Below are 27805 nucleotides of genomic sequence, written 5' to 3' on the forward strand. Positions count from 1 at the left end.
AAACCTGTTGCAGGTTTCATATGGCGCAGGGGTTTACGTGACGCATCTCCCTAGGTGCGTCATGTTGGAAATACGGCGCAACATTGCGCATGATTTTCGCCACCGCTGCGTCACAGAAGTGTGTCGCAAGGGGCTTGTAAATCTGCCCCCATGTGTCAAATTTTACTGCTCAACCATAGGACTTAATTAGGAGGATCCGAAGTCTTAAGGATTAAAAAAGCGAAACTCCGAAGGTATTCATCTTTTAAACTCGTAATCAGTCACTTGCTGGCCTATTACCTGTTTCGGTGTAATGACTTGTACCTACAGTCACTTACATTTATAAATGCTCTTTTTAAAATGTGTCTTTTAATCGGTAATTTCATAATCATGACTATCACAGCCCGAGGGGTAAATATAGTATGTCTGAAGTCATAACCCTTCTTGGGTCTCACTTATTAGCACAGAATTAGCATATGCCAAGGGCCAGATGTGTCATAGTATTGGATTTTGGCACATTCCCAGATTTACCAAGACTGGTACAACCTGGGAATGCGTCAAATGCTACACCTTGCCAGAGAAGGAATAACAAGGAGAAATAGATGTATTTCTCTTTTTTGCTTTCTCTTTTTAAGTGTGCTGCATTCTGAAGCACAATTGGAAAAAAACAGCCTCAGAGGATTGTTATTGTGCAGGAAGGTGTCCCTTCCTGCACAAAATCAATCCTGCCTGCAACACAGGCACCCTTGCGCCATGACACAAGGGTGCCTGTGTTGGCCATAGGCAGCAAATTATGCGCCGGCGCAGTCAGAGAGAGCCGGAACGCGTCATATATGGGTAAATAAGGCCCAACAAATTGACTTGCTGAATTACATTGCGTGAAAGATTGGTAAATCTGGCTCCAAGAGTGCATTTTTGAGCTGAAAAGTAGCCCCTTGAGCATAAAGATGAAGGCGGGCAAAGTAGAGTGGGCCAAGAACTAAAAAGCGGTGACAGAAGTCTGCTTCTCTTCTCACCACTAGAGGTCGCTAGTGCAATTACTTTGAAGGGCTGGGGCAGTAAACCTAAGGTAATGTCCTTTTTTCGTGGCAAGTCCACTAACAAATGTTAGCCTGTGAACGAACAGGAAGCAGGAGCAGCAATGCTATATAGAGCTATGCATTTTTTCTAACATATTACAAAAAAAAACCTCTGTTACTAAACTAAACTTTTGTTTTTGGGTGTGGGGAAACGGAGCTTAGTGCCTTTCAAAGTCGTATTTGCTTTTTGGAAGGGAGTGGTGAGTTCAGAGATGCAACGAAAGGAAAGTTCATGAGGCTCGCATTTCAGTGTCACTACTCAGGCTCTCAAACCCCTGTGGCGGGGCGAGTGAGAGGTGGCGTAGGCCGTAAGGCACCCGATTGGGCTCAGATACATCTCTTAGTCCCATAGATATAGAGTGAGTGTTTCCAGTCACTGAACTAGCCCTCGAAATACAAGCAGTAAACAAAAACAGGAATCGGCCCGGGATCCCTTACCAGAACCTGCCGCTCGCCCAGGCAATAATGAGCCGTGCCCATTATCAGCAGCAACAGAAACCTTCCCGGTTAAGAGGATTAGGAGGGAAAGTTCCCGGTAAACGGACAGCGCTGCCTCCGCACATGGACTGACTGATGGAAAGATGAAGCGCGCGTTGCGAGCAGGCTAGAGGGTGGGGGGAGCGCTGACAGCCGGGAAGGGCGCTGGGCGACTCGGGTGACTCGTAGCACGTCGCTGGTGGAGCTCCCGGGGTTGCCCACTTGGGACGTCTGCGGCTTCGACGTCTTCACAGGATAAGAAGTGCCTGAGCCCTCCTGGTACCACAACTGCGTGGAGCGCTTCAGCAGCACACGCTCGCCAAAGGTTGCCAAGTCGACTTTTTTTAATTGTTTTCCACCCACTTGGATGTCGATAATATCAGATTGAGCCACCTCAGGAAAATCCTATGCTATATAAGAGGCAGCCAGGAGCGGTGATGGTGTAGCCTGCTGAGTACCCGGACGTCTGCAAACTTTTATGATAAAAGGAAGGAGCTGCCGTCTCCTCTTCTGTTTCATCTTTTACTGAAGAGGCATCGAATTCAGGAACGGAAGGCACACCTGGAGGTCTTGTTAAAGCAGGTAAATCACCGGAGGGGGCGGGGTGGGGGTGTTATCTCTCTGTTCTCACACTTCCGCTTACTCGTCAGACTATGTGTAGGTTACTGCTCCAGTATTTGAAATACCTGAAACTATTTGTGGTAGTATCATGCATTCAAGAATCACGTTTACACTATTTGGCTAGGCAGGCAGACCCCCGTTCAGACAGACATACGGACATACACGCAGACAACCAGAGCAGCAGAAAGTTTGCAAAGTATGAAGGTAGATTAGACAGACATTCCTAGGAGACAGGCGGCCACGATGCAAGCAGGCAGAAACACAGAAAATGAGAGAGAAAGGGACGGACACATAGCATTAATGCACAGGCACAGAGGAGCTGGTAGGGACAAAAGCCCGGAAGACAAATATAGTCAACAACACACTTACCGATGTACCGGCAGACAAACAGTGGTACACCGAGGTAACTGGATAGACAAAGATAAAACATACATTGGTAAATATAGAAAAAGTTGAAAGAAAAACATAAATGCACACAGCTTGTATATCGTTTTTGTACGGGTTGATTGACAATATCTAGTTAAAAAGATAGACAAATGGGAGGGAAGGGTAGAGAAAATATACAGAAGGAACCCTCATTGGAAGACGTGGATCGTCTGAACACACATATTTGACTGCATTCTCTCTGCAGTTGGACTGGACAGACAGACAGACAGACAAACAGACAGACAGATTTAAATTCGAGATGTGCTGATGGAAGGACGCATGAATGGATGGGCTATGGGTTTGGGAGCTGGCAGGGTTTGAATGGGTGGATGAGCTGTATGTAAGTATTGGATGGATGGATGGATGGATGGATGAATAGATGGACCGGCTTAAGGGGTAGTTGGATTAGGTTGAGTGTGTGGATAGGGTGGATGTAAGTATAGTATATGTGAATGAATGGATGGATGGATGGATGGATTTATTTTACTTGGATGCTAAATGAGTGACACTATGGGTTGGATTGATGGATGGATAGGCTCTAGGGGTAGCTGGATAGGTTTGAGCATGTGGATAGCGTGTATGTAAGTACATGTGGGTGGATGAATGGATAGATGGATTTATTTTACTTGGATGCTAGATGAGTGACACTGTGGGATGGATGGATGGCTAAGGAATGGATGGAGGTTATGTATACAGACATAGTCAATGGAAGAATGGATCGACGAAAAGGGAAATATTCAAATTCTCAGTAAATGAGTTTGGAACAATATTTAAGCAGAGTCTGTCTGCCCTGCAGAGTGCATTCAGCACAGCGGGCGCGCTTCCCTAAGCTGAATTCTACGTGCGCACAGCCGTTCTCCTCAGACGCATACATGACAAGTGCAGTGAAAGTGCGTGGGTGATGTTTGCATACTTTTTGACGAGGGTCTTGTTGTTTTCCTCCCATGAACATGTGTTTGCGTCTCGCAGCGGGAGCCGGAGCTGTCGGAGGCTGTCCCCACCTGCCGGACCGCCATGAGCCATCCGAGGAGCCCCTTGCAGATGGCGCTGCTCCTCTGCATGCTGACGGCCGGAGGCTGCAAAGAGAGGACCGAGCCGGTCGAGCTCCGAGACAGCGCCGTCCTCAACCTCATTATGGACATCATACAGGACTTGAGAAACTACCACTTGGCCAAGGAAAACGGGGTGCAGTTTTACTCCAAATTCACAGACTTCAAACTGGACGACAAGGAAGCCCCCGAGTACGGGCACTATCAGGACGAGCAGAGAGTCGGTGAGTCTCCCATGTTCGCCCCTCCCGTTAGTTAACATCAGCGCTACTCTGTAAGTAGGAGCACGAGCACAACTTTTATGCTGGGCTTGTTGTGTTGAGAGGTAGGCAGGGCTCGGGGAGGCGGGTGGTCTCTTTGGACTAGGATGAAGTAGGAGTGGGGCAAATCCTAAGCACTATATACTAAAATAGAATTGAATCGAATGTACATATCCTCCGAGGAGATCTGGTGTTACCACCTAAAAATGCATATATTGTGCGGCACAGTTAGTGCAGTAAATGATATCAGAAACAAAGTGTTTGGCTACAGACATTGCACAATACCTTCCAAACTATCTACTCGTGTCCATTAGTGCCACCGAGGGGGCTCTGGTAAAAGTACTATAAATCCCAAGGAAAACAATGAGTGGATTAAGTTGTGTCCCCGGAACAGTGCAGTGGCTTTGTTGGACGCTTATTCACGTTACTTTGGCCACATTTGAGCAATCTACTCCTCAATCTTCCTTCCAAAAATTGTGTTCACCCAATTTTCTCAATTGGAAGATTGTTCTTCTTGGTCAAAGGTGTTAAAAGAGGAGGCCAAAAACCTGAGTTTATCACTGAAATTTCTATAACAAATATGCCGTCAAGATTATGGCAGACTTTTTCAGGCGGTTCAACTTCAAACTCGACTAGAACTCTAAAGTTCTCCCAACGCAATGTTTACATAGTTGGTGTAACTATGTCTCACGGTTTGTCAAAAGGTTGACATTTGATACTTGAAAAGGTCATGACCTCTGAGAGGTTGTGCCTTGTAGGGTTGTGATGTTGTAATTACTCCGTGAGTCTGCACGTATGGTTTGTGCTACTTTGTTCTAATTTGTGTAGTAGTCAGGATTGGATTGGGATTAAAAATCGGCCCGGACAAGCTAAAAAAAAAATGGCCTACATTTGCATATTGTCTGTCCACAAAACACCAAAACACTGCTTCGGCGAATGTTATTAAACAAAGGGGGGGGGGGGGGGGGGGAAATAAATGCACGGATTAGTTTACACTGGTGAAACACACCTGAAAACAAGTTATGCCACTTCTGCTCAGGCCCCCTGCTCAATATGCATATATTAATGGGCCAGCCCAGCGAGAAAAAGGGAGTGACACTTCTGCCCGTTTATAGAAGGGAGGTAATGGACGCCCAGGAAGGCCACTCAGGCACCCACTGGAAGCAGTGGCTCGTGGAGGGAGTGCTGCGGGGCGGTGGGGCGGGGCGGGAGAGGGCCAGGGTGGGGGGTAGTAAACTACGGCATACGGCCGAACAGAGTTAGGTAACTAAGTAAATAAATAAAACAAGTTACATTGCGCGTGCTGCATTGCCAAATGCCATGCAGCATGCACAACGAAATTTGTTTCATTTATTTATTTAGTTACTTAACTCTGTTCAGCCGTATGCCGTAGTTTCCTACCCCCACCCTGCCCCTTCCCCACCCCACAGCACTCCCTCCACGAGCCGCTACTGCCCACTGGGCCGCTGGCGGTATCCAAACAATGCAGAAACCACCCTAATCGGCCCCCCAGACTGCTCAAAAAAGCAGCCCCCAGCTGGAACTGGACACCAGCCCCTCGGGTATTGCCCGAGTGCCCGTGTTGCCAATCCAACCATAGTAGTAGTTAGAAAGAAATGTGCGTAACCAGAACCAGGCCATACGGAGCTTAAGACAAAATCAACCTGAATAAGGTCCTGGCCATTAGCATAGTTGTTTTCCTTTGTATAGGCATTGCAAAATTCATTCTGTGATAGTCGTAAGTGATGTTTTTTCAAGCCAGTAACACTTTACTGTGGTAATCGAGAATTTGAAATTTGCACTTTACTTCTAATTGTATGAACGTGTGTTTATTAGTACACTTGCCCTAAATAACACGTGTTATTGGACTAGATTTATTACTGATTTTGTGACTTCATAAACAGTCCCATAATTATGCTTGGAAAGTTATGTCACAGCCTTGTCATGTGACATATTCATTGTGCTACTGTTTCCTCAATGAGATATTGTACATAGCGTACAATTACTCAGTGGGGAAGTGTAGCTGGATGTGCAAATGCACTTTTTCTTTCCTTCGCACAGAAACCTTGTCTCTGTGGAGAAACACTTTTCTCTACCCCCTCTCCAAGTTTTTATATGATCCATGACTGCTAAGTAAACCAACCGGGATGTGCCTCGTCGTCATCCACTGATTATGATTTTACCTATTACATCACTTATGACATGTTAAATGACATTATTAATGCCATCACTGATGATGTCAACGAAAGTGTTCTAGTTATTATACTCAGAACCATAAAAAGGGGTAAAGAGGTGAATTTAGTGGTTTTTAGGTTTTGTTTTGAAACCATACCTGCACATTAGCTGTGTTTTTTCAGTGAATATCTGTCTTTTTTTAACAAAAAGTATAGTCGTAGACCCAAAATTAAGTATAACTTTACTTTAATCTTTTTTTCAGTGAGTTTCATTTTTTTTATCACACATAACTGTTTCCTGCCCTAAACTCCCAATTACAGCTATTGCCTACGGTACACTCCCTTTAGTCATGCACAATAGGGATCAGCCAAGCTATAATGCATCAAATTATTTTAATGTTTTTATCAGAATTCAGGACTCCTGTGCTGGAATCACAAATCCAGAGACAGGGAGGGTCTAAGATTCTTATTTGTGAATCCATTGATAAAAACCTTTTTTTTTCCCAATATTAATTGTAATGCTGCATGGGTCGCTTTGGTTTTAGGGGACAGGGTAAGTGCACACTGCCGTTTTATGCCCTTTTTGTTTTTATTTTTCCCTAAACAGTGCTCAGTAGATCTTATTGAATAATGGGGGCTACAAAAGGAATTTTCTGTGACAACCACCCAATCACCAGACTATGGATTTGCAAATCTCCACCAGATTCCTCAATCAATTGGAGAAAAAGCTTCTTAGTTTAATGGTGTTTCTTTTCTTAAACTGGATTTGCAACTTCTCTGTAGATTCACAAATCAGTAGAGTATCCTTGGATTAACAGCCCAGATAGCTATGAAATTATGTCCACCCTGGAGCACTTTTTAATTGGTAATATCTTGAAAATTACTCAAATGATTTACATTAAGCCAAGCAAAGGCACTTGTGTAAAGTTCTACTAAATTGCCAAGTTTGGTGCAATTTTGTGTACCCATTTGTTCTTTATCGAAAAGCAAAGAATTCTATGTAAATCAAAATGTGAAATATCACTTTTGGGAAACGCCGTTTTTTTTGCCCCCACTGAAAAAATCGGCATTAAACTTCCCATGAAGAAAATCTGAGTGAATAGCATTTTATGTTTGGAATGTTTCATCCAGATGTGTCACACAGTGCCAAAGTTATCACAAAGACAAAAAATGCCTTCTCAATGGAAAGTCTGACTTAACCATAACAAAACAGCGCTATCCCCGCCTGTCTAATATATATTTTGCAGAAGTTATGGTTAAGTTGTACTTTCCATTCTAAATGCATTTTTGGATTGGCCTGTAACTCTGGTCGCCACTGATGACTCGTCACAACATTTGGCACTCATTAGCATAAGTAGCTATGGTCCAACATGCCAATTATCGTTCAGTTCTAAGCATGGGGAAGAAGACTAAGGAGGTCGAAAATGAATGTTCATTTTAGCTCTCATAGGAAACTTTTCTCACTGCCATAGAAATGCTGATTCCATTTATGCCAAACAAGGCATGGATGCAGAACTTTAATTATAAAATGTGCTTTTTGTGGTTCAGTATAAATCTGGTCAGTGGCGTTTCAGATGTTAACATTTGATAACGGTTGCAGTTGGGGACAAAAAATGATAATACTTTTGTATATCTTGACAACTTTAAATTCATTTTTTTGATTCGCTTCTAACTTCGGCACCATTTGACAAATACATATAACATTTCAGAGACACTTAGCAGGTTTAGCCATCTATTTGTATTTCAAAATAGTGCGTATTCATCAAGGTTATGGAGTTAAAATAATGGGCAAAAAGTATTCATTTTCTCACAACGTTGGCTTTCTTTAACAAACTTGCCTACAATTTGCCAATATTTCAGAAGCATTCGTTTTAAATTTGTATGTCAAATTTTATGCCAGTCTTTCTGGGAAGGCAAAGATAAACGAAGAACAATGCATTGCCATTTGTTAATACTTTGGTGCTGCTTAAGGAATGTGCATGAAACATGGCAGTCAGTTGGGAAGTTAGATATTAAAGGTATTGTGCTGATCCAATAAGGTTTAGCTAATCTTAAAGGTAGGGTAAATGCATTTTTGATTTACATGTGGGCCTTTGAACAGGATCTCCAGATAATATGGCAGAAACTTAGCATGTTTAGCTTACTATTACTATTTTAAAAAACACAATGATTCACAAGTGATGCTCATTAAAGAAGGGAGGATGTGAAAAAGTGTTCATTTGCTAATAACATCATTGGCATTGTTTGATGAAGCCACAAAGATGGCAGATGTTTAGTCGGTTCAGCAAACTAGACACGAGGCATCAGGTCACTTTACTTGAATTCAAGTTTTGTTACAGATTAACACATTCATTTTTGTTAGGCACGGGGAGATTAAGTGATTTGCGCAGAATCACAGGATGTTGAGCGTCGTTGCCGAGATTCGAACCCTGTTCCCCAGGTCCAAGGTCGACCACTCTAGCCGTATGGCTACATCCTCTCTCCAAGGTTGTGCACAACGGGGCTCGTCCTCCAAATGGAATTGTGTGCTGGGTCTGCACCAATACCTTCTTAAGGTTTTGCATGGCATGCAGTGGGGACATGGCAGATGAAAGATGTACAATGTAAAACCCCCTAAAAAATTACTATTTATGGTTCAGAAAATGCAAAACTGAAAAAGCCATGAAATGTACCACTTATGGCATGAAACCCACACCATAGCTCAAACCACCCGTCATGAACTGTGTACCACAATGCTGCTTACATGTAAAAAAAGCTGTTTACCATAAGCAAAACATGGCCTGGAATATAATTTATAGGGTTCATTGTGTATGATGCATAACAGAACTGGTGAATTTGAGGGCTTTTTTGATTTTGTGTTAGCTAAACCTTAACTAACCTTTATGTTTTTTCAGTGAAAAAGCATATGACTGAAAGTAGAATGTTATGTTATTTTGCCTTTCATGAAGAGAATGTTGATTAATTAACTGTTGGAACTGGCACATTCTGTTTGGCTGAGACGAGGCCCTGGCCATGCAAAACCTACCACTTCCATCAGGGGTGAGTGATTGTACTCACGGTATAACCTGCACTTACCCTTGGGTAGCTTGGCACTGAGCAGTCTGGCTTTTCGGGGGGCAATGTGTAAAGCATTGGCACAGCACTCTGAAACAATAAATACACTGAGCATCACAAAGAGACTTCACACATGGTGTATGTAAATAAACTTTATACTAAACTCACACATTAATTAACACAACATGAACATCACTTATTTCTGGTTATAAATCACATTTGGAAATATCAATACCAGTACTAGGCCCACACATATTAAAATGACATCAGTAATATGAACACCTGGGAAAGATCCTACTTTACCTTCCAGCACCCTTATGCGGTGTAAAACGTTGTCAGAATGAGGCCCGCCCTGGCAATTATTATAATTCAATACCACACAGATAATTACAACACTTTTAAATAGCACTGTGTGCGGTAAAAACCAATTTCAAATGCAGTATTCTTTTGGAAAGGAATCATTGTGCAAAGCAGCACCGCTGTGCAGCTTAATTAATAACAGTCAGTCTCTCCCACACACTCACTCAACACCAATACACAGTGCCAAGGATATCAGGCATTTTTATATGGAGAGTACTGGCACACACACTTAAACAGCACCGTAATGCGGTGCAACTGATATCTGGCAGGTACATTATCAATGCACATGCACACCCCATGCCTCAATCCCTCCTCCACCATTCAGCTAACCCCAACTACTCTCCACCCAGACTGGAGATAAAGAAAACCTTCCCCCGATACTACGTCGATCGCGGCTGGAGTCCCACTTAGTCAAGGTCCCAGGGAAGAAGGTGTGGGTAGGTAGCAGGGCTAAACAGGTGGCAGTCAACAAATGGAAATTTGGCCACTACTCAGGAAGTTGATCCACGGTATGTGGAGCAGAAGTGGGCTGAGGGCGATAGTAATTCAATCTTAAGTTTCCACACTGTGCCATCCAGCACCAGCCCAGTTCTGCAAAGCATGGTGAGGGGTGTCTTGACCCACTTCTGATTGCTTTCAGAAGCATTCCTTGGCCCAGTCAATCACTCTCATCACTTAGGCCCAATCCAGGCAATATTACCTGGCAATACGATGCAATCGGAGCCAGGTGAGGAGTGGGTAGTTATTCAGCCGCACTGAAGGCACAAAATAAATAATTGATGAAAAGCAAATGATGCAGGGGAGCCTCTCAGAAGAAGGAGGCACCCTGTCAGACACACATCGAACAAAGTAGCACCCAGGCAATCCGTGCACCATGAAACACAAATCCGCTCCTCTGCACCTCCCTGGAAATGAGGCACAATGTCTGGTGTGCATTGATACCAGTCACACCAGAAACAGTTTCAGTCACAAAAAATGAAGAGTCGCAAATTCAGTACCTCCCTGGACATTAGGCATAATGTCTGGTGCGTGTTGATATAGGTCAGACCAGACAATTCCAGTCACACACGACGAAGAGTTGAAAATTTCGTACCTCCCTGGAAATGAAGCACAATGTCTGGTGAGCAATGATACTGTTCACTCCAGACAGTTCCAGTCACACACAATGAAGAGTTTTAAATTCCATACATCCTTGGAAAAGGGGCACCACATCTGCTGTGCGTTAATATGGTTCCACCAGACAATTCCGGTCAAACACAATGAAGAGTTACAGATTCCGTACCTCCCTGGAAATGAGGCATAACGTCTGGTGCGTGTTGATATGGGTCACACTGAAAAATTCTGGTCACACACGCAGGTGCAAGCTCAGCAGTGCGGCACGAGGTAGAATGAGGCTACGAGTACAGCTCTGAGGTTCACAATCTGTGATGCAGAAACTGCACGCAATGAGCATGCAGTCAGCGTGTCGCATGAAAGAGATGCAGCATGATCAACAAAGCAGGCCACATGTGGTCCCACAACCGGTGATCTGCTCACCACCAAGACGCATTATACGGGTTGAGGCCCCACAATGCAGGGCTCAGACTCCTTAGATGCAGGCAGTTCTTTTGGGGCTCTGCACCGGGCAATCCGGTCTCCAGGCACAATACTTAGTTCCACGCTCACGCTGTGCTAACAGTTGGGATCCAGTAGAAGATGTGGGCACTTAAGAGGGCACTGAATTCCAGGTGTCACAAGTTAATGGTGTGGGTCCCTCATGGGTGGTCAGTGATGTCCCTGAGACCTCCACAACTGAACAGGGAGAAAGCCAACAAGTCCTTGGCGAGCACACTTCAGGGTGCCACACAGCAACAGGTAGTCAGTCCAGGCCAGCCACTATTCAGGAAGGTAGCATGGTCCCTTCCAAAGGCAGTAATCCTCATTGTGCACAACAGATTCCTCTGGCAGTGTGCACCGTGCAGTTCAGGATCTCCGGTACCACATCCCCAAAAGTGTATCTCTCCAATGCTGAAGTATGTCACCAGTAGTTATACTGTAGTGTGCCTTTGAAGTGCGGGGTGGTTCAGAGGGTTTACCTTTGAACCACAGATGTCTCACCTAAATTTAAGTTCTGTCTGCCATGGATCTGTGGAAAGCAGATCTTAATCTGTAGTGGGGCCATGATCTGGCTTTCCAGAGACCAAGTGTCAAAACCTCTCCCTCCAGTCTGACCAGCCAGATCCTCAAATGGAAGAAATCTGTCATTCCAGTTGCATGCCCAATGTTTATAGCTGTCTCTGGGGAATACACAGATGTACTCCCTCAGCATCCAGTGTGGACTGGAGTCAAACTAAAAGGCACACACAGAGTTTTAGAGCTGAAAATGCCTGCTTTCTAGAAGTGGCATTTTTAAGGTATTATTGCTAAATCCCTCTTTACCACAGGAAAGGGTTTGTCATTGTGAATCCAATGATAGGAAAGATTATGAGGCTGCTCTACTGTAAGCTACTATTGCAGCATGAAGTAATTTCAACCATTCTCCTAGGTTAACCTATGGGAAAAGCAAACCTCCTAGGTAGTGAAAGCGTGCATGGGTATTCTTCAATACCTGGGCAGGGAGCACACATGTGTACCTGCCCTGCTTTTCACCTAACACTCGCTTCACCCCTTAAGACTTACCCTAGGGGTGCTCCAGTGGTGGTGAAAGGACACCTAAGGATTGGCCAGTGGTTTAGAATGGTCAACCGCAGCATAAGTGCAATTGCATGCACGCAGACCTGCAATGGCAGGCTTGGCACATGTTTAAAAATCTCATAGGTGCAAATGCAAACCCACAGGCCTGCAATGGCAGGCTTGAGACATGTTTAAAACAAGCATTGGCATAGCCAATAGGTCTCGCCTTTGGGACCTTATAAGTGTTTAGCCATGCAACAGTTGCATAACTAAATACTTATAAGGTCCCAAAAGCGAGACCTATTGGTTCGGCCAAGCGGCCGCACGGCCGCGAAAGTGATCGCGATCAAACACCAAAGCGGCCGTGCGGCCGCGAAAGTGAAAGTAATCGCGGCCAAGCGCGGCGCGCGTGCCCGCGCACATGCACTGTAGCTCTAGGCTGGCCTAGTAGCACTTTTTGGAGCCCTCTCAAAAAGTCTCGCCAGACCAGCGCATGCGCTGGGTCAGGCGAGACCTAAACATCAGTTAAGCACCACTTCTCAACGATATAGGAAGGGTGCACACACTTTCCCACTGTAAATGCAGTGCCCCGAGCCCTAAGGCCACTAAAAGAGAATCAGCAAAACCCATGAGAAAAAAGCAAAAAGTTTTAGGAAACACTACCTCAAGGGTGTCAGGTCTAACACTAACACTCAATGTTAAAGCTGTACCGAGTTGTTTGGGGATATCCCCATCATGATGAATCCCATATTTCACAGCGATCAGTGAAATATTGATATATTTCATGGGACCTTAGTTTCAAATGGTATGACAATTAGAAAGTTTTTTTATTTGTAAAAATGTAAAGTCCAGTATTGCACATTTATGTTGTAATTGTATTATCTCAAAATCGAGTCCAACAGCAACCTGTCCATTCAGGCTGAGGGGCACCCACCTTTTTCCACGCAAGAAGAGTGTCTGTCAGGCTGAATAAAGGTCAGCATGATAAACACTTTTCTTTTTCAGGTCAGGCAGCCACGAACTAAACATGCAGTAAATGTGCATGCTCCTGACTGCCTGAGCTGCAGTTTACCAGGATGAGGATTTCACAGCCCTGTGGGCGTGAGCTCCTCAGCCTGGCAAAAGTGTCTTCGAGGCCCGCCCCATTGAGACGAGGAGGAACGTCACAGATTACCTCGGACCTGGGTGCTTCAGTTGTAAGCCTTGACTTGCCTAGGGCTGAGTGTCAATCAGTGACACCTTTTAGGGTGAGTCAGAAGTCTCACTGACCCCATCTCACTCTGCAACAAGGTTGGAACTGCTGCCTTCCCTTATTGGCTGACCTAAGGTCAACCAATAAGGTAAACCAACTGCCCCACCTTTCCTGGGACCGCCAAGGCTTGGGACTGCTGCCAAAGGTCAGCCAATGAGGGAAGGCAGCAGTCCAAACCCTCCTGGGACCTCTGGGGCCTCCCTCTCGAAGATCTGCAGTTAAAGTTAGTGTTATGTGTGTGTTTTTTAATGTTTGGTGCATGCATGTGTGTATGTATGAATGTATGTGTATTTGTTAATGAGTGTTGTTAAAGGGTATGTGTGAATGGGTATGTGTGAATGCATGGGTGTTAGTGAGGTGTTTGTGTGTGTGTGTGTGTGGCCTGCCTCACCCCCCTGGTGAATTTACCACCCGCCACTGATAAAATCATCATTCTTCTTCATAATAAGTCATAGCAGATATTCTATATAGATTATTATGCATACAATATTCTAAACCTGATTAAGGCAAGATTCTGCCCAGGTTGTAGGCAAAATATTTGTGATGAAATTATTGATCGGCTTCATAGTAAATGGGATTACGCCTATGTGGTTGCATTGGCGCCATTGGGCCTCTGTGTGGCTTTTGACACCACAGATCACCAGATTCTAATTTCTTGATCAGTGGCCGTAGTGTCCAAGGCACTTTACTCTCTAGCAGTAGCGGCTCGTGGAGGGAGTGCTGGGGGGCGGTGGGGCGGGGTAGGGGCAGGGTGAGGGGTAGTAAACCCCGGCTCACGGCCGACAGGAGTAATGTAAATAAATAAATAAAACGAATTTCATTGCGCGCACTGAAACGCATTTGGCCCCAACGCCCCATGGCACTCCCTCCACGAGCCGCTACTGCTCTCTAGGTTTCTCAATTTCTTGAATGTAAAAAATCAACAAGTGGCATTGCTGATCTATACTTCATCTTTTTGAAGCCTTCTAGGAGCAATCTTTTCAACCTGTATATTTGTTCTGTCGTTCAACTCATTCGGTCCTCTGGGTACACTTTGCATTTAAACAACACTATGTCAAAAGTCACTAAAGGTTTTTTATTTTGTGATTTGAATGTGCTACAATCAGCTGAAATGTAAGTGGGACGAAAAGGTGGTACCGCTTGCCTTGTCCAATGCTCCATTATAGTGCTGCCCTTTATGGCTTGTCTCTTGACAGCCTTCCTACTCCAGCCACCTCTGTATAGAATGTTGGCAAAAAACCAAACCTGAAGATGACTTCTCATGTTAGTCCAGTCACTACTTCGTTTTTCAACCTCCGATCGCTGAAATTACTTCTTTGCTTTCCTTTTTCCCCATTAAAGTTTTGATTTTGAATGCATTCATGCCTGCCAAGATAGACTACTGCAATGCAGACTGCCAGAATTTGCCAAGAGCTGCACTGCATAGGCGGCGGCTGGCACAGAACATGGCAGAATGGTTATGGGCTTGTCCAGATGTAATCTTATATCTCTAGCTTGACTTCACCGCAGTAGTCAAATCTATGTATCTGTGTACACAGATAATTAAACAATCAGAGTCTCTTTTAGTATTTAGTGTTGATGCTCCCTTTCTGCAGCACCTAGAAACCTCTGATGATTGCGAGTTATATGAATTATTTTAATATATAACTTGTGCTACTGTCGGAATGCGTTAAACGTCATTACCCTGTCCATTTCCTAAGGTCAGCTGGGCAGAATCTGCTTCATGTCCCTAAAACTAAACGAATCTGAGTTGAGGCAGGAGGTTGTTGGTTGGTGCAACTTCTTATGAGTGCCGGAAACAAATTTGTTAATATTTAGGTGACCATTAAAACATTGATTTACCCTTTAGCAGTTCTCGATAACTATTTATGGTACATTTCACTAGTAAATATTCTTTAGCATTAAGACACCTATGGTGTACAATAGGAGTTTACGAAATAGAAAACATGTAAAAGTTAAATACTGGTTTTGTAATGCAGTCAGAACTTGATACGTTTATTTTGATTTTCATGGTTTAAGTTTCCACCTTATAATATATTTTACATGTCCACCCAGGCATGCCCAAAAAAATGCCAGATCAATGTCCATGCTATATATCAGACTATATTCTAACTCAACTGGATTCAGAAGTGCTCAATGCTTATTAACTTTTCTGTTTGCTCCAGCTCCCCAAAGAGACCTAGGTGAGATGTAGGGCTGAATAAACCTCTAGAAATCGATTTACAAAAAGAACCAATATAAAACAAACATATGAAGTTGTGACTAAAGTGGAGCTACCAAGAACAGCGTTGAGTTTATGGAGATGTAGCGATTCGCAAGTGTAAAGACTGTAAATATAACGCCGCAGAAGAATCGGGTGAATTAGGAAAAATGAAATTACATGATGCACTTTATTTGTCAGGACAGTCTCACAGATCGCAACTGGAGGTCTCGTCTGTTCATGGGCCAATGCCAATTGTGAGAGGATGGGAAGATGTGGAATGCTGCGGTTTTGGAAGAGTGGTACGCGCTGTGACGTACATTGTACTTCAGCCAGACAAGCTGATGGCGTAGCTCTCATCTCCTGGAAGTGATGCAGCGTCACAGAAACGGGATACGAATGCGCCATTCTCCAGGAAAGTCATCAGGCGGAAAATGCACACAGGAAATAGTAATAATGAGAGCGGCGATGCCTCAGCATCAACATCTCTTCCCATCACACTGGTCTCCTGGGAGGCCTCGCACAAATGCGTCTAAAAGCTCCGCGCTTCGTTGCGTGGTCAGAGAGATCTTGCATGGAATTAAATCTGTTCACCATAAAACGAGGAGCTTTTGGAACATGCGTAGGGGGCCACCTCCTCGCCACAATGCTAGTGTGTGGGATTTGATGGTTTTCGAGGCATCTGAGGGTGTGTCACATTCGCATAATGCACAGCTGACAATCATGGTGTTCTTAAATTGCAGGAGATGCTGAAGGTACACCTCTCAGGGGCTTCAAGCGGAGCAGGCGAAAACGAGCAGTGCATATCATTGGAGATTAAGAACAAGACAGGGGTTAGGAGTCGGGCCCTGCAGGCTGGTGAACTCCGGCACTTGTCGGGGCCACCAGATGTAAACAAAAACGTTTTTTAAAGGTTTGCCGGGTTTAGATCAGGCCCTGCTTTGCTGTCCCAAACGAAGGCCTCTGAATATAGCCTTCTTGCCTCTGCATTGTCGTGTTGGCCATACACAAAGGTCATGCTGGAGACCTTCCCTGAATTACCAGAAGCAGCCCTGGCAGCCCTCTCTCGGCCACAGGGAAGGTCTCCAGCATGACCTGCCACACGCTGTGTTCGAAAGAGAGAGGGTCTTACGTGCCTCTGCTGGGGTATGAAAAGATACTCCATCACTGACGCCCCTACTCATTGAGGCAGTAGGCTACTGTTCTCGGCAATGCTACAGCTTGCAGATTTTTCATAGTCATCACATTGCTTTCGGGGAAGGTGTGAATTTAAACTTTTAAAATACAAATAAACGGAAGAGGTTTACCATCTACTCTCTCGTGAACGTGCAGTGTTGTATATGACGTTTATTGAAGCCGTTGATGATGTTACTAACATGCTCTGCGTTGCTGAGAGTAATGCTGGCCGCAGACATGATCAACGTTCAGTAATTTATTCATATAATTTTGTAGCTTATGATATAATTTTTATCAAACACCACAAAATCATTCTCCCTAATTTGTATTCCATTTCACGGGATGCGATTTCCTGTGATATGAATATTGGCTCAGAGTCCATGTGATGCAATTTCTCGTGATGTGACCAGTATGTCAACTTTAGTACCTTAAATACCCTACCTATTTTTGTCCTCTAACGTTGGCCAGAAATGACAGTCCTGCACATCTATGGGAAAACTAGATAACCTCCATGCATGTTCTGCTACACGTTGCACACCTAAAATGAAAGTACATAGCCTTGTCTCACATGGTTAAGTTATTTTCCTCCTGCCTAACAGTTTAACTGTCTACTTTTCTGGTTTCTAACAGAGATTGTTCCCAGAGATCTGAGGATGAAAGACAAGTTTCTCAAACATCTAACGGGTGAGCATCTAGAGTTCCCTTCATGTTCCAATGAGATAACTTCCATATGGCATCACTTCCATGCTGTGGCTAATGGCTTATCTCCTTTCTCTACTCCAGGTCCTCTCTACTTCAGCCCAAAATGCAGTAAACACTTCCACAGGCTTTACCACACGACCAGGGACTGCACCATTCCAGCATGTGAGCGCTGTTTGATATTAATAGAAATGAGGCTGATATGTATGTAATTTTCACTTTGTTAGACTTTTTTTTGCAGCAATTACCTCTTCACATCAATTTAACAATTGATTTTTTGTGTTACTTTGCTTAATCTTTTCATGCTTTCTGCATAATATCAACAGTAATGAAAATAATAAAGTAGGCCCACAAATCATGTGGTTTAATAGGAATACATCTATTTTGTCTGCCATGTTGTAGCCATGTAGCATGGGCCTGACTTTGAGGGACAGGATAGTGCTGCCATGAACATCTAATGCAGTGTTTAATTTGTAAAAGAATGTGTGACTGGGCCCAAAGTTTTGCATGGAACCCTGCAGTTGATATTGCAGAAAGACATGAGCCACAAACACCAAAGCTGACTACATCTTTCATCCACCACCCTACATTCACTGCTGTGTTATCTCATATCTGCAGTTTCTATTTTATTGCTGCTTTTTATAACTCGCGTATACAGTGCATGCATTGTGCTGAAAGACGTATTGTTACTACTCAGTGGGCTTGCAACCCGCCCACACCATATCATTGGTTGTTTTCTTTGTCACTCTTAGTTACAATCTTTCGATTACTTAGCTCCCATAGACTTCCCATCCTTCCTTGTGTTAGCTTCTCCCTGGTGTATAGACCAAGAACTTGTATTCTTCCTCGCCTTTGTTCTTCTTTGTCTTTTGAAACATACTATTTTTTTCTATAAGAATATTCAGTATTATTCCTGGGCATGCATTGTGCTTTCCTACTTTTAACACTTTTATAGCTTCCTATTTATGTTGCTTTCACCCTATCTGCCATTTCTATGGACGCTTTAGTAATATTGAGACAACACACAGGCATACTAAAAATGCTCTGTAATTACAAATGGGTAACAAAGGCTTTCAAAAGATGCGCTTTTATTTTACATTGGGTTGCTTCCTTTCAAAATATGCACTGTGGGTTTTCGTTACAATTAATAAATTCATGACACTGCATGTATGCAGGTTTCAAATAATTTTCAGATGTTTTACGGCTTCTTATGATGTTGCTCTCACCCTATCTTCCATCACTAGCAATGCTTTAATTACTTACACCCACAACTTCTCTTATCAAAGCTACTGAACAGATCAGGATGCCGCTAGATCATAAAGGAAAAGCTACCGTGATCCTGCTCGATATATCAGCAGCCTTTAATACTGTGAATCACAGGCAACTGATGGAGCATTTGGGCAGGATCTTGGTGACCAGAACAGCCTGGGATTTGCTTAATTCCTTTCTCGTCGTGATTAATCAGTACGACTTGGTGATTTTACTTCTCCCTCTTACTCTTTTCCTTGCAGAGCCCCTCAGGGGTCCTCACTTAGCCCAACACGTTTCAATATATATGTCACCCCCTTGGCTGAATTGATATGATTGTTTAGCTTCACCATGACATATTATGCTTACGACACACAAATCGTTGTCTTACTGGTTATGGAGGACACTGGTGTTGCTGCTAAATTCTGTGACTGCATGAAGGTAGTTAGTTTGTGGATGTCTATGAACTGGCTCAAACTTAACTCTGGAAAGACGGAGGTGCTGCTGTTTGGTGCCCAGCCTTCCTTTTGTTCCCCTGAATGGTTACCGTCTGAACTAGGTTCACTTCCGTGTCCTGTCAGGTCTTCGAAGAATCTAGGAGTTCTTCTAAATAATAAACTGTCCTATGCTGATCAGGTCAATGCAGTTACCTCGAATGCCTCCTTTACCCTTAAGATGATTAAGAAGAGCCTTCCCTCTATTCCAGCTCAATTAACAGAAAACGGTAGTGACGTCAGTGTTTTGTCAAAGATTGATTACTGTAACATGCTGTATTTGAACGCGCACCAGCGTGTTCCTAATAAGCTGCAAACCCTGCAGAACGTAGCAGCCCATGTGTGCCTCAAATTTCCCAAGTATCGAACGGTCTCTAAGTTTGTCAAGAAACTCCATTGGCTCCCTGTCAGATAGAGGATCACTTTTAAAGCACTGTGTATTGCGTGCAAAGCATTGCACAAGCAAGGGCCTGATTTTTTGAGGAATTATTTTGCCTGGTATACACCAGGTAGGCTGCTACACTCAGCCTCAGCCAAACTGGTGGTAGTCCCCAGAATCAAGTGTGCAGGCTGGGGTGGTAGAGGCTTTGTGCTTGGAGCACCGAAAGCTTGGAATACCCTTCCCATGAATATCAAAGCCATGCCCACGCTTTTTGGCTTTGAGGAATGCCTTGAAGACATGGCTTTTCTCCTCTTGTTAATTGCTATTCTTGGGGTTTCTTTTGTTCTGCTATGTCAGTCAGCTCCAGGATGCCTTTTTGGTAATCGAGCGCTCTAGAAGAACACTTAACATAACATAACAACTGTACTAATCTGTGACATTCTACTCTGCGCTACTCCACTCTATGCCACTCCACTCCATTCAATGCCACTTTGCACCAATCCACTGTACGACACCCCACTCCATACCACTCCACTCTACGCCCACACTCCACAGCATTCTATGCCAGCCCATGCTACTTTACTCTATGCCACTCTAATTTATGCCACTTTACTCTACTCAATGCCACTCCACTCTATGCCACTTTACACCACTCCACTCTATGCCACTCCACTCCATCTACTCCACCCCACTCCACACAATGCCACTCCACTGTACTCTACACTTCTTTACTCTATGCCACTCTATATGACTCAACATCACCCTATGCCACTCAACCCTATGCCACTCTACATCACTCAACTATATGCTTCTCTGTGCCACTCCACTCTATGTCACTCTACTACACTCCTCTCTACTCCATGTTACGCCTCTCTGCCTCACTTCACTCCTTACCACTCCATGCTATGTCACTCTACTTTATGCCATTCTACTCTACAGCCTTTACTCTACGCCACTGCATTATACGCCACTCTACTCCATGCCACTCTACTCCACTGTACTTAATGCTACTCTGCGCTACTCCTCTCCATGTTACTATACACCACTCCATTGCATTCCACTCCACGCCACTCCACTCTAAGCCACTCTACTCCACTCTGCTCTAGGCCTCTCTACTCCACTCCACCCCACTCCACTCTCCTCTACCCTACTCACAATAAAACCCTTCATTCTTACCGTATTTGACATGTGGCCTGTGTCAACAATGTCTCTTATCAGTTATGAGCAATGGAACTACTTCATAGCTGGGCTAGCACAACTGCTGCTCAAGGAGTTCATCAAAGAGGAGGAGCCAACATCCTTGGACCACCTTGGCGATGGATCCAAAGTGATCACTAAATTCACTCCTTTTGCACTTGGCCTTCAGATTAGAGAATTAGAGCAATACTTCCTTAAGAGGGTAGTGTAAATTAGAAACTCAGAACTCTGCAAAGCACACAATAAAACTTAAAAATGAATTTCCGGTCCCTGAGATTACTTTTAAAATGAAAAAGTGCTTTAAGTTACACACAACATACTTATTAGCATAACACTACATATGAACACTGTGACAACCTGACCACTCTAGCCCCTCCTTCACTAGAGATCTTTGCAAGAATGTCTTTCAGTGTTAAAAGGTGTAAAACTTCCCCCAAAAGTCTATCACTTATTTCATAATCAAAAATGTTCCTTGATTATTGAACAATGTTTAACCATTTCCGATGGTGTTTCTCACTTAAATCACAATGTAAAGCTCCTTCTTATTGCATTTCTCAGAGAGTTCACAATGCAATGCCCCTTCCTATTCTATTTGTGAGAGCGGTCACAATCTAAAAGCCCTACCTGCTGGATTTGCCTTGAGGTAAAACCATGTAAGTCCCTTCCTGCGTTAACAGTATGTATATCACTTATGCCCAGTGGAGCTATTTTATAGGTAGAATTATATAACTGCCGATCAATCAAGCTGCTAGAGAAGAATATTAACATAGGGAGGAACCAAAGTCCCTCTATCAATACTGCCTTTAAAGCTTTTCATGGTGAATACTTGTGCTCCAGCACCAACTAACACAATATTTAGCCAGATATAAAATCTTGACTGTGCTTTAGTTTTGAGCATGCCAGATCAAATAAAGGGTACTTCTTCAACATAAACATTCACAGATAATCATGTTTGCCACTCTAATTATCTGTACTTCTTTTCTGTTAAAATACATAGAAAAAATATACACATGCAGGTTTATGGTGGTTATAGTCATCACAGCTCTGAGAGGAGCTTCTGGAGGTCCATGAAGTGGAATTGTTCAGTGCTGCCAGTCACTGGTACTTATTAGTTCAGTTCAGTTCTAATAGCTTTATTCGATTTTAAAATCAAAACCATAAAAGCACACTTTAACACATTTCATAGATAAATACATCAAAGTTAATAAATAATTAACCTTTAAATACCAATTTAAGAATTACAATAAGAAGCTTAGTTCATTGAGGTCCTAAATCTAATAATGGTTTTAAGAAACATTGACACCGAGAACATGAGCAAATCATCATCAAGCATTTGTAATCTTAACAGTGCCACTCTACATTGTCTCAAGCCAAACTTTCTTAAAACAGGAATTAAAATTCCTTTCCTAGGTCCTGAATAGAATTTACAAAAGAAAATACAATGAAGGGAGGATTGAGCGGAAACCAGGTCACATGGGCAGGGAATTAATTCTTTTGACCAACAATTCATCTCCGGGAAGGTAACTAATCTAAAAAAGATATCCACCCTGAAACGAGTCAATAACATGCGGGAATAGCAGTAGGGCACTTGCAGCAAGTATGGCTGAATACCTTGATTTTGTATGAGTAAACAATTAGCCATAACAGTGCTCTTGCATTTCTCTATCTGCCACCGTTTTTCTTCTAGGAAATGCAAACATAATTCCTTGAGCTTCTTCCTTGACGTCCCAGCCATGCTATCCGGTGCATCAAAGTATTCCTGGTGACCCATGTCCACCAACATTTTTTTTACGTACTTGAACCAGGAAATCTTTGAAACCCCCTCAAGACCTAAACAATCCAAGATTATGTCCCTATTCAGGCCTGTTTCATTAGAGGACCATACTTTGTGCCACAATAAAATAGGTTCAACTTTAATAAGGTCCATAATATAAGGTAGGCCTAGCTCTTGATGGCATACAAAAGTGGAAGTGGACCCAGGCACTGCCAGGAGATAGCGAAGGAAAGCGTTCTCACAGGACTGTATACTGTGATTTTTCACTATCCCCCAGATCCCTGCACCATATAACGCCGTGGTCACGCATTTAGATTTATAAATGTCCACTAGGACAGGTACTGGACGTCCTCCTACCTTATTAGCAACATTTTTAACTGCCCCGATTGCTCGTGAGAACGCTAACTTTCTTGTTTCGCCTGCTACAGTCCAAGAACCCTTTTTTTCAAAATTGATACCTAAATAAGAAAAAGTGTTTACCGTATCAATTTTTAAATTGGATAGAAAGGTTTTACAGGTGATGTTCTTCTTTTTGGTGCAACACATGTTGAAGGTCTTACTTATGTTAATCTTTAGGCCCCTGTTGCCCATATAGTCTGAGAAGTTTTTAAGTGATCTCTGGAGGCCCACTTGTGTCCGAGCCATGATTACTGTATCATCTGCATATAAAAGAATGGGGATATAGGAATTTCCAATTTTGGGATAATCTTGCTTATCTTCCAAAAGGTGAGAGGCTACCGAATTAATATATAAGTTAAACAAGAATGGAGCTAATATGCAGCCTTGTTTCACACCCTTCCCTATGGCAAATTTGGAAGTACAATCCCCCTTATCCCCATAGCGAACCCGGGCGCCTGCCCCTCGATATAGTTCCCTGATAAAAATTAGGAGGTTTGGGTCTACTCCCAAATCCTGCATTATTGACCAAAGTTTATTGTGATTGAGGCAATCAAAGGACGAGCTTAGATCTACGAAAGTGAGAAATAAGCTTTCATTTTTGGCCTCAACATATTTGGCTACTAAAAGAGCTAAGTTCAGACCTTGCTCTATTATTCCCAAACCTTCCCTAAAACCATATTGAAACTGTGAGAGAATACCGTTATCACCCATAATTGCAGTTTATTGAGTATAACTCTCCCGGCAATCTTCATGAGCGAGTCCAATAACGAAATCGGTCTATAGCACTTCGGCTCATTTCGGTCACCTTTTTTAAAAATAGGAACCACAATTGCTTCCTGCCAAGTAAAAGGAAATCCTACTTTAGTAAAGCTGTTTAGAACATTTGTTAAAAGCGGGGCCCACAGAGCAGTATTAGCCTTGAAGATGTCAACAGGAATTCCATCGGGGCCCGGGGCCTTCCCTGTCACACTCTTATCAATAGCTACCAGCACATCTTCCAAAAGGAATTCAACATTTATTGGGTATGGAGCAATGTCCTGTCCAGATAAATTAAGCCCCCTCTCTGAGCCTTCCATGATTTCAGCTTGGTAGAGCTCCCCAAAATAGGTCACCCATGACTCTTCCGTAATTGCTACCTCAATTCTGTCTGTTGAATTATCTTGAAAAAAGGGAGCATTTACAGCTCTCCAGAAAGCAATATTATCTTTTGTCTGGGAGGCTTCCTGCAAGGTCTGCCATGCCTCCTGTTTTATCTGTTCTTTTCTATTTTTTAGTGCACATTGATATGCAGATCTAGCAAGTCTGACTTCAGCCTTATCCCTAGGGTCTCGTTTTGGTACTTATAAAGTATCTTTACTCTGTACACGGAACAGCCATTTAGCTGTTTGTATGGAAGGTATTTGTTGAAGGACGTAGAGCTCACAGGGAAAATGAACAAAGGCATACAGTCATCCACATGCAATAATGAACAAGATCTGTGATGTCTAAATTGCTTAAATGTTTTTTCTATGGTATGGTTAGTTAGAGGTTGTCTGTGTGATAACATCACTTGGGCATCTCACCCATGATGACATGTTTAGTAATAGTATGGCTGAAATAAAGCTTATGCATTGTAATTGAATCATTTCTTTTTTTTAAGTTTAAGCAGCTTCATTAAGACTAAAAATGCATATTCATGAGTAACAGGCATAAAATATTTGAATATGGAATCATAAATATACCTGATGAATGAAAGAAAATAAAGCTGTTTGCAAATGTAAGTATTACAATGGGGAAGGAGGAGAGAATGAAGGGGAAAGGAGGAGGAACAGGGAAAAAGATAATGTGACAATTGAAGGTCGCATAGTAGTATGTAGGAGTTGAAAAGAAAAAACAAAATACAAAATCGATAAAAGATAAATAAGTAAAATTAGCATGGTAAAGCATTGAAAAATGCAGTTTACGGCGGTTTAAAATTTACAGAGCATGTAAAACTAACATGTTGCTTAGCATGAAGATCTAAAAAATCTGTTAATGGACACCAAAATACGTTTCTAATAATATGTGGTCTACACTATAAGGCAGAGGTAACATCCCATCCAAACGATGAGAATGACAAACATTATACCATCAAGCTTTGAATAAAAGATTAGTGGCACATTTTCAATTGAGACTGTGATTTGCTAAAAAGCTACAGCCAACATAAGGTCAAATAAGCCTCTTTTGTGTGAACTTAATAGTGTAATTAAAGATCACTGTAAGTTGTGACCAGACTTTGCTCCAAAAGCAGCTCTAGGAGGGCATAAAAAGAGAAGATGCATGAGATCACCCTGAGGATGACCACATGACCAACAAGCTTGTTTCTGTGTAAAAAAGTTAGGCATGGACACCAAATTTTGTTCCAGATTAAGATAGACCAGGCATACTCAAAATCAGTTTCCCAACTAAGCTCTGTCTTGTTTTTAGCTTGTGAAGGGTCTCGGGCCAAATTTGTTTTGTAAATAAAGGAAGCTTTAGGAGTAAGCTTAAGCAAACGTAAAAGTGAGGTATCCAGTGAAAGAGTAGAAGAGTGAGATGAAAGAGTATAAAAAATATCTAAGACAAGGTTTAGGAGATGAGAACGTTTATGTGAAAAGGAGGGTGGATAATTGAAAATCGCTTGGATTGAGGATAAGAGCGAGGGTTAATCCTTTCAAATAAATCACTGACCCAGATTATACCTTCTTGCCTCCAGGATTTCCATTATAAAGGTCTCTTATTTATAGTAATAAGATGATTGCACCAAAGAGGAGATTGTAAAAAAAGGATCTTGCGAGAAGATTTGTGAAAGATAACACTGTTGCAAAAGAAGACAAGTATGTTTAAATAAAGGTGAAGATGTAGAAGTGTTGCTTGAAGAGAAAGAAAGGACTTCTTAAGTATTAAAGAATGTTCACTATCTCTTCCCCCTACGCCAAAGAGGCAAAGGGGGAAGAGATTGGAAGAAATCATTTAGAGGCCTGTTGCAAACAGAAAGCTTTATGATAGGTACGAAAATCAGGAAAGTTAACACCTTTGTCTGATCTGTATTTCTTAAGACGAGAGAGGGCTAATCTAAGTTTTTTCATATTCCAAAGAAATTTGAAAAGAAAATAATTAATTTGTTTAAAGTAAGTAAGTGGTATGTTTACAGGGTCATGGACAGAGTATATAAGAGAATAGGAGTCACCATCATTGTGGTGTAGTCAAGGCGACCCCACCAATATAGGAACAATGGATTCCAAATAGAAAGAAGTTTATCAACTCTAGTTAAACCATCCTTCATATTAATATTAACAGTAGACATAATGGAATTTGTAAACCAAATGCCTATATATTTATTCTTATAGCTATTCTAATAGGAGCCAGTGAAGTCATAAGATTGTTTAAGACAAAATTTTGTGATAAGCAGTAGCTCTGTTTTATCAGAGTTCATTTTATATCCTGAGACAGAATAGAATTCAGAAAGTTCATGAAGGAAAGCTGGAAGTGTAATATCCGGATTTGAAAGAAAGAATAGAATATCATGCGCCTAGGCGAAGAGTTTGAGTTATTGAAAGCCTGATTTCCTTGAATGCGAGATAAAAAGGGTTTAAGGGCTAGGACAAATAAAAGGGGAGATAAAGAACACCTTAACGAACACCTCTTTTTAATGGGAAAGAATGGGATATACATTCGGTGACCAGCACAGAAGCCATTGGGGCTGTATAAAGTAAAGAAATTAGCAATATAATGTTAGGACCAAAACTATGCCAAGTAAGAGATTTAAACAAAAAAGAAGAGTCAATCCTATCAAATGCCTTTTCAGCATCAATATCCACAGCAGCTAGGGAAGAGGAAATAGAAGAGATTAATTTAAGACATTAAAAGATAGTCTAGAAGTTTCAGGGGTTAGGCGTCCCTTAACGAATCCGGATTGTTCCTCACCAATCAACTTAGGGAAGAATTGTTCATGCCAGAGGGCAAGTAATTTAGCAAACATTTTATAATCTATGCTGCCAAGAGAAATCTAGTGATCATTTTTACACTGAGAGGGATCACGTCCTTCTTTGTGGATGAGACAAATCATCCCCTCCTGGAAAATACCCCCAGCTGTACCAGTATGGTGGAAAAATGAAAAGAGCTGCAACGTCTAGGAAGTAGCAGACTTGAAAAGTATAAATACGACTCTACTGTAAATCCATCAGGACCTGGATTTTTTCCTTTATTAAGGTAATGAAACGCCTAAAGTATCTGTGAGATTGAGAGATCCCTTTCCAGGGATATAAAATCTGGAGTATATTGAGTTTTATAAACATTCCTCCAACATGTCTTTATTGTTAAATAAACAGGTCCCATCAGAAGATTCAATAGATTCAATAGAAGAGTGCAGCTTCTGAATTTTTAAATAATTAGCAAGGAGTTTCCCAACTTTATTACATCCCCCATAATAACGTGCACTGCTACAGAGTAAAATAGATGCAGCATTATCCGTAGTTAGCTTATTAAAATGTTATTTGGTGTGAACCAGTTCCTGTAAATTAGAATCAGAGGGTGAAGTATAAAATTGATGTTCTAGATGCTTAATAGTAGTTAATAAAAATTTCTGTCGAACAACAAAGGATTTTTTTTTTTGGGCAACAAAATTAATAGCAACCCATGGGCAGCTGCTTTAAAAGTATCCCACAATAATTGGGGAGATGTATCAGGGCTGGCATTAAGAGTGAACAATTCATCAGTGAATGAAATAGAGAAAGTAGGATTCAATAAAAGATAATTATTAAACCACCATCTATTCTATTTGAGATGTGCCGGGAGTAGATCCAAATCAACAACAACTGGGGCATGGCCGTAAATACCAATAGATTCCATAGTGG

General features: G+C 42.4%; 1 protein-coding gene across 1 annotated transcript in view; it reads left to right on the plus strand.

Moving 5' to 3' along the window:
* The first annotated feature begins 1322 nt into the window (after nucleotides 1–1322).
* The window catches only part of ALKAL2 (ALK and LTK ligand 2), a 235298-nt gene continuing 208815 nt past the window's right edge, over nucleotides 1323–27805 (plus strand). The window contains exons 1-4 of the mRNA XM_085610792.1: nucleotides 1323–2117; nucleotides 3552–3855; nucleotides 17390–17443; nucleotides 17543–17623. Of these exons, the coding sequence (XP_085466918.1) occupies nucleotides 3597–3855; nucleotides 17390–17443; nucleotides 17543–17623 (394 nt within the window). The 5' untranslated portion in view covers nucleotides 1323–2117; nucleotides 3552–3596. The remainder of the gene's footprint in view (nucleotides 2118–3551; nucleotides 3856–17389; nucleotides 17444–17542; nucleotides 17624–27805) is intronic.

The sequence above is a fragment of the Triturus cristatus genome, chromosome 6 (genome assembly GCF_964204655.1).
Source record: "Triturus cristatus chromosome 6, aTriCri1.1, whole genome shotgun sequence".
Taxonomy (NCBI): Eukaryota; Metazoa; Chordata; class Amphibia; order Caudata; family Salamandridae; genus Triturus; species Triturus cristatus.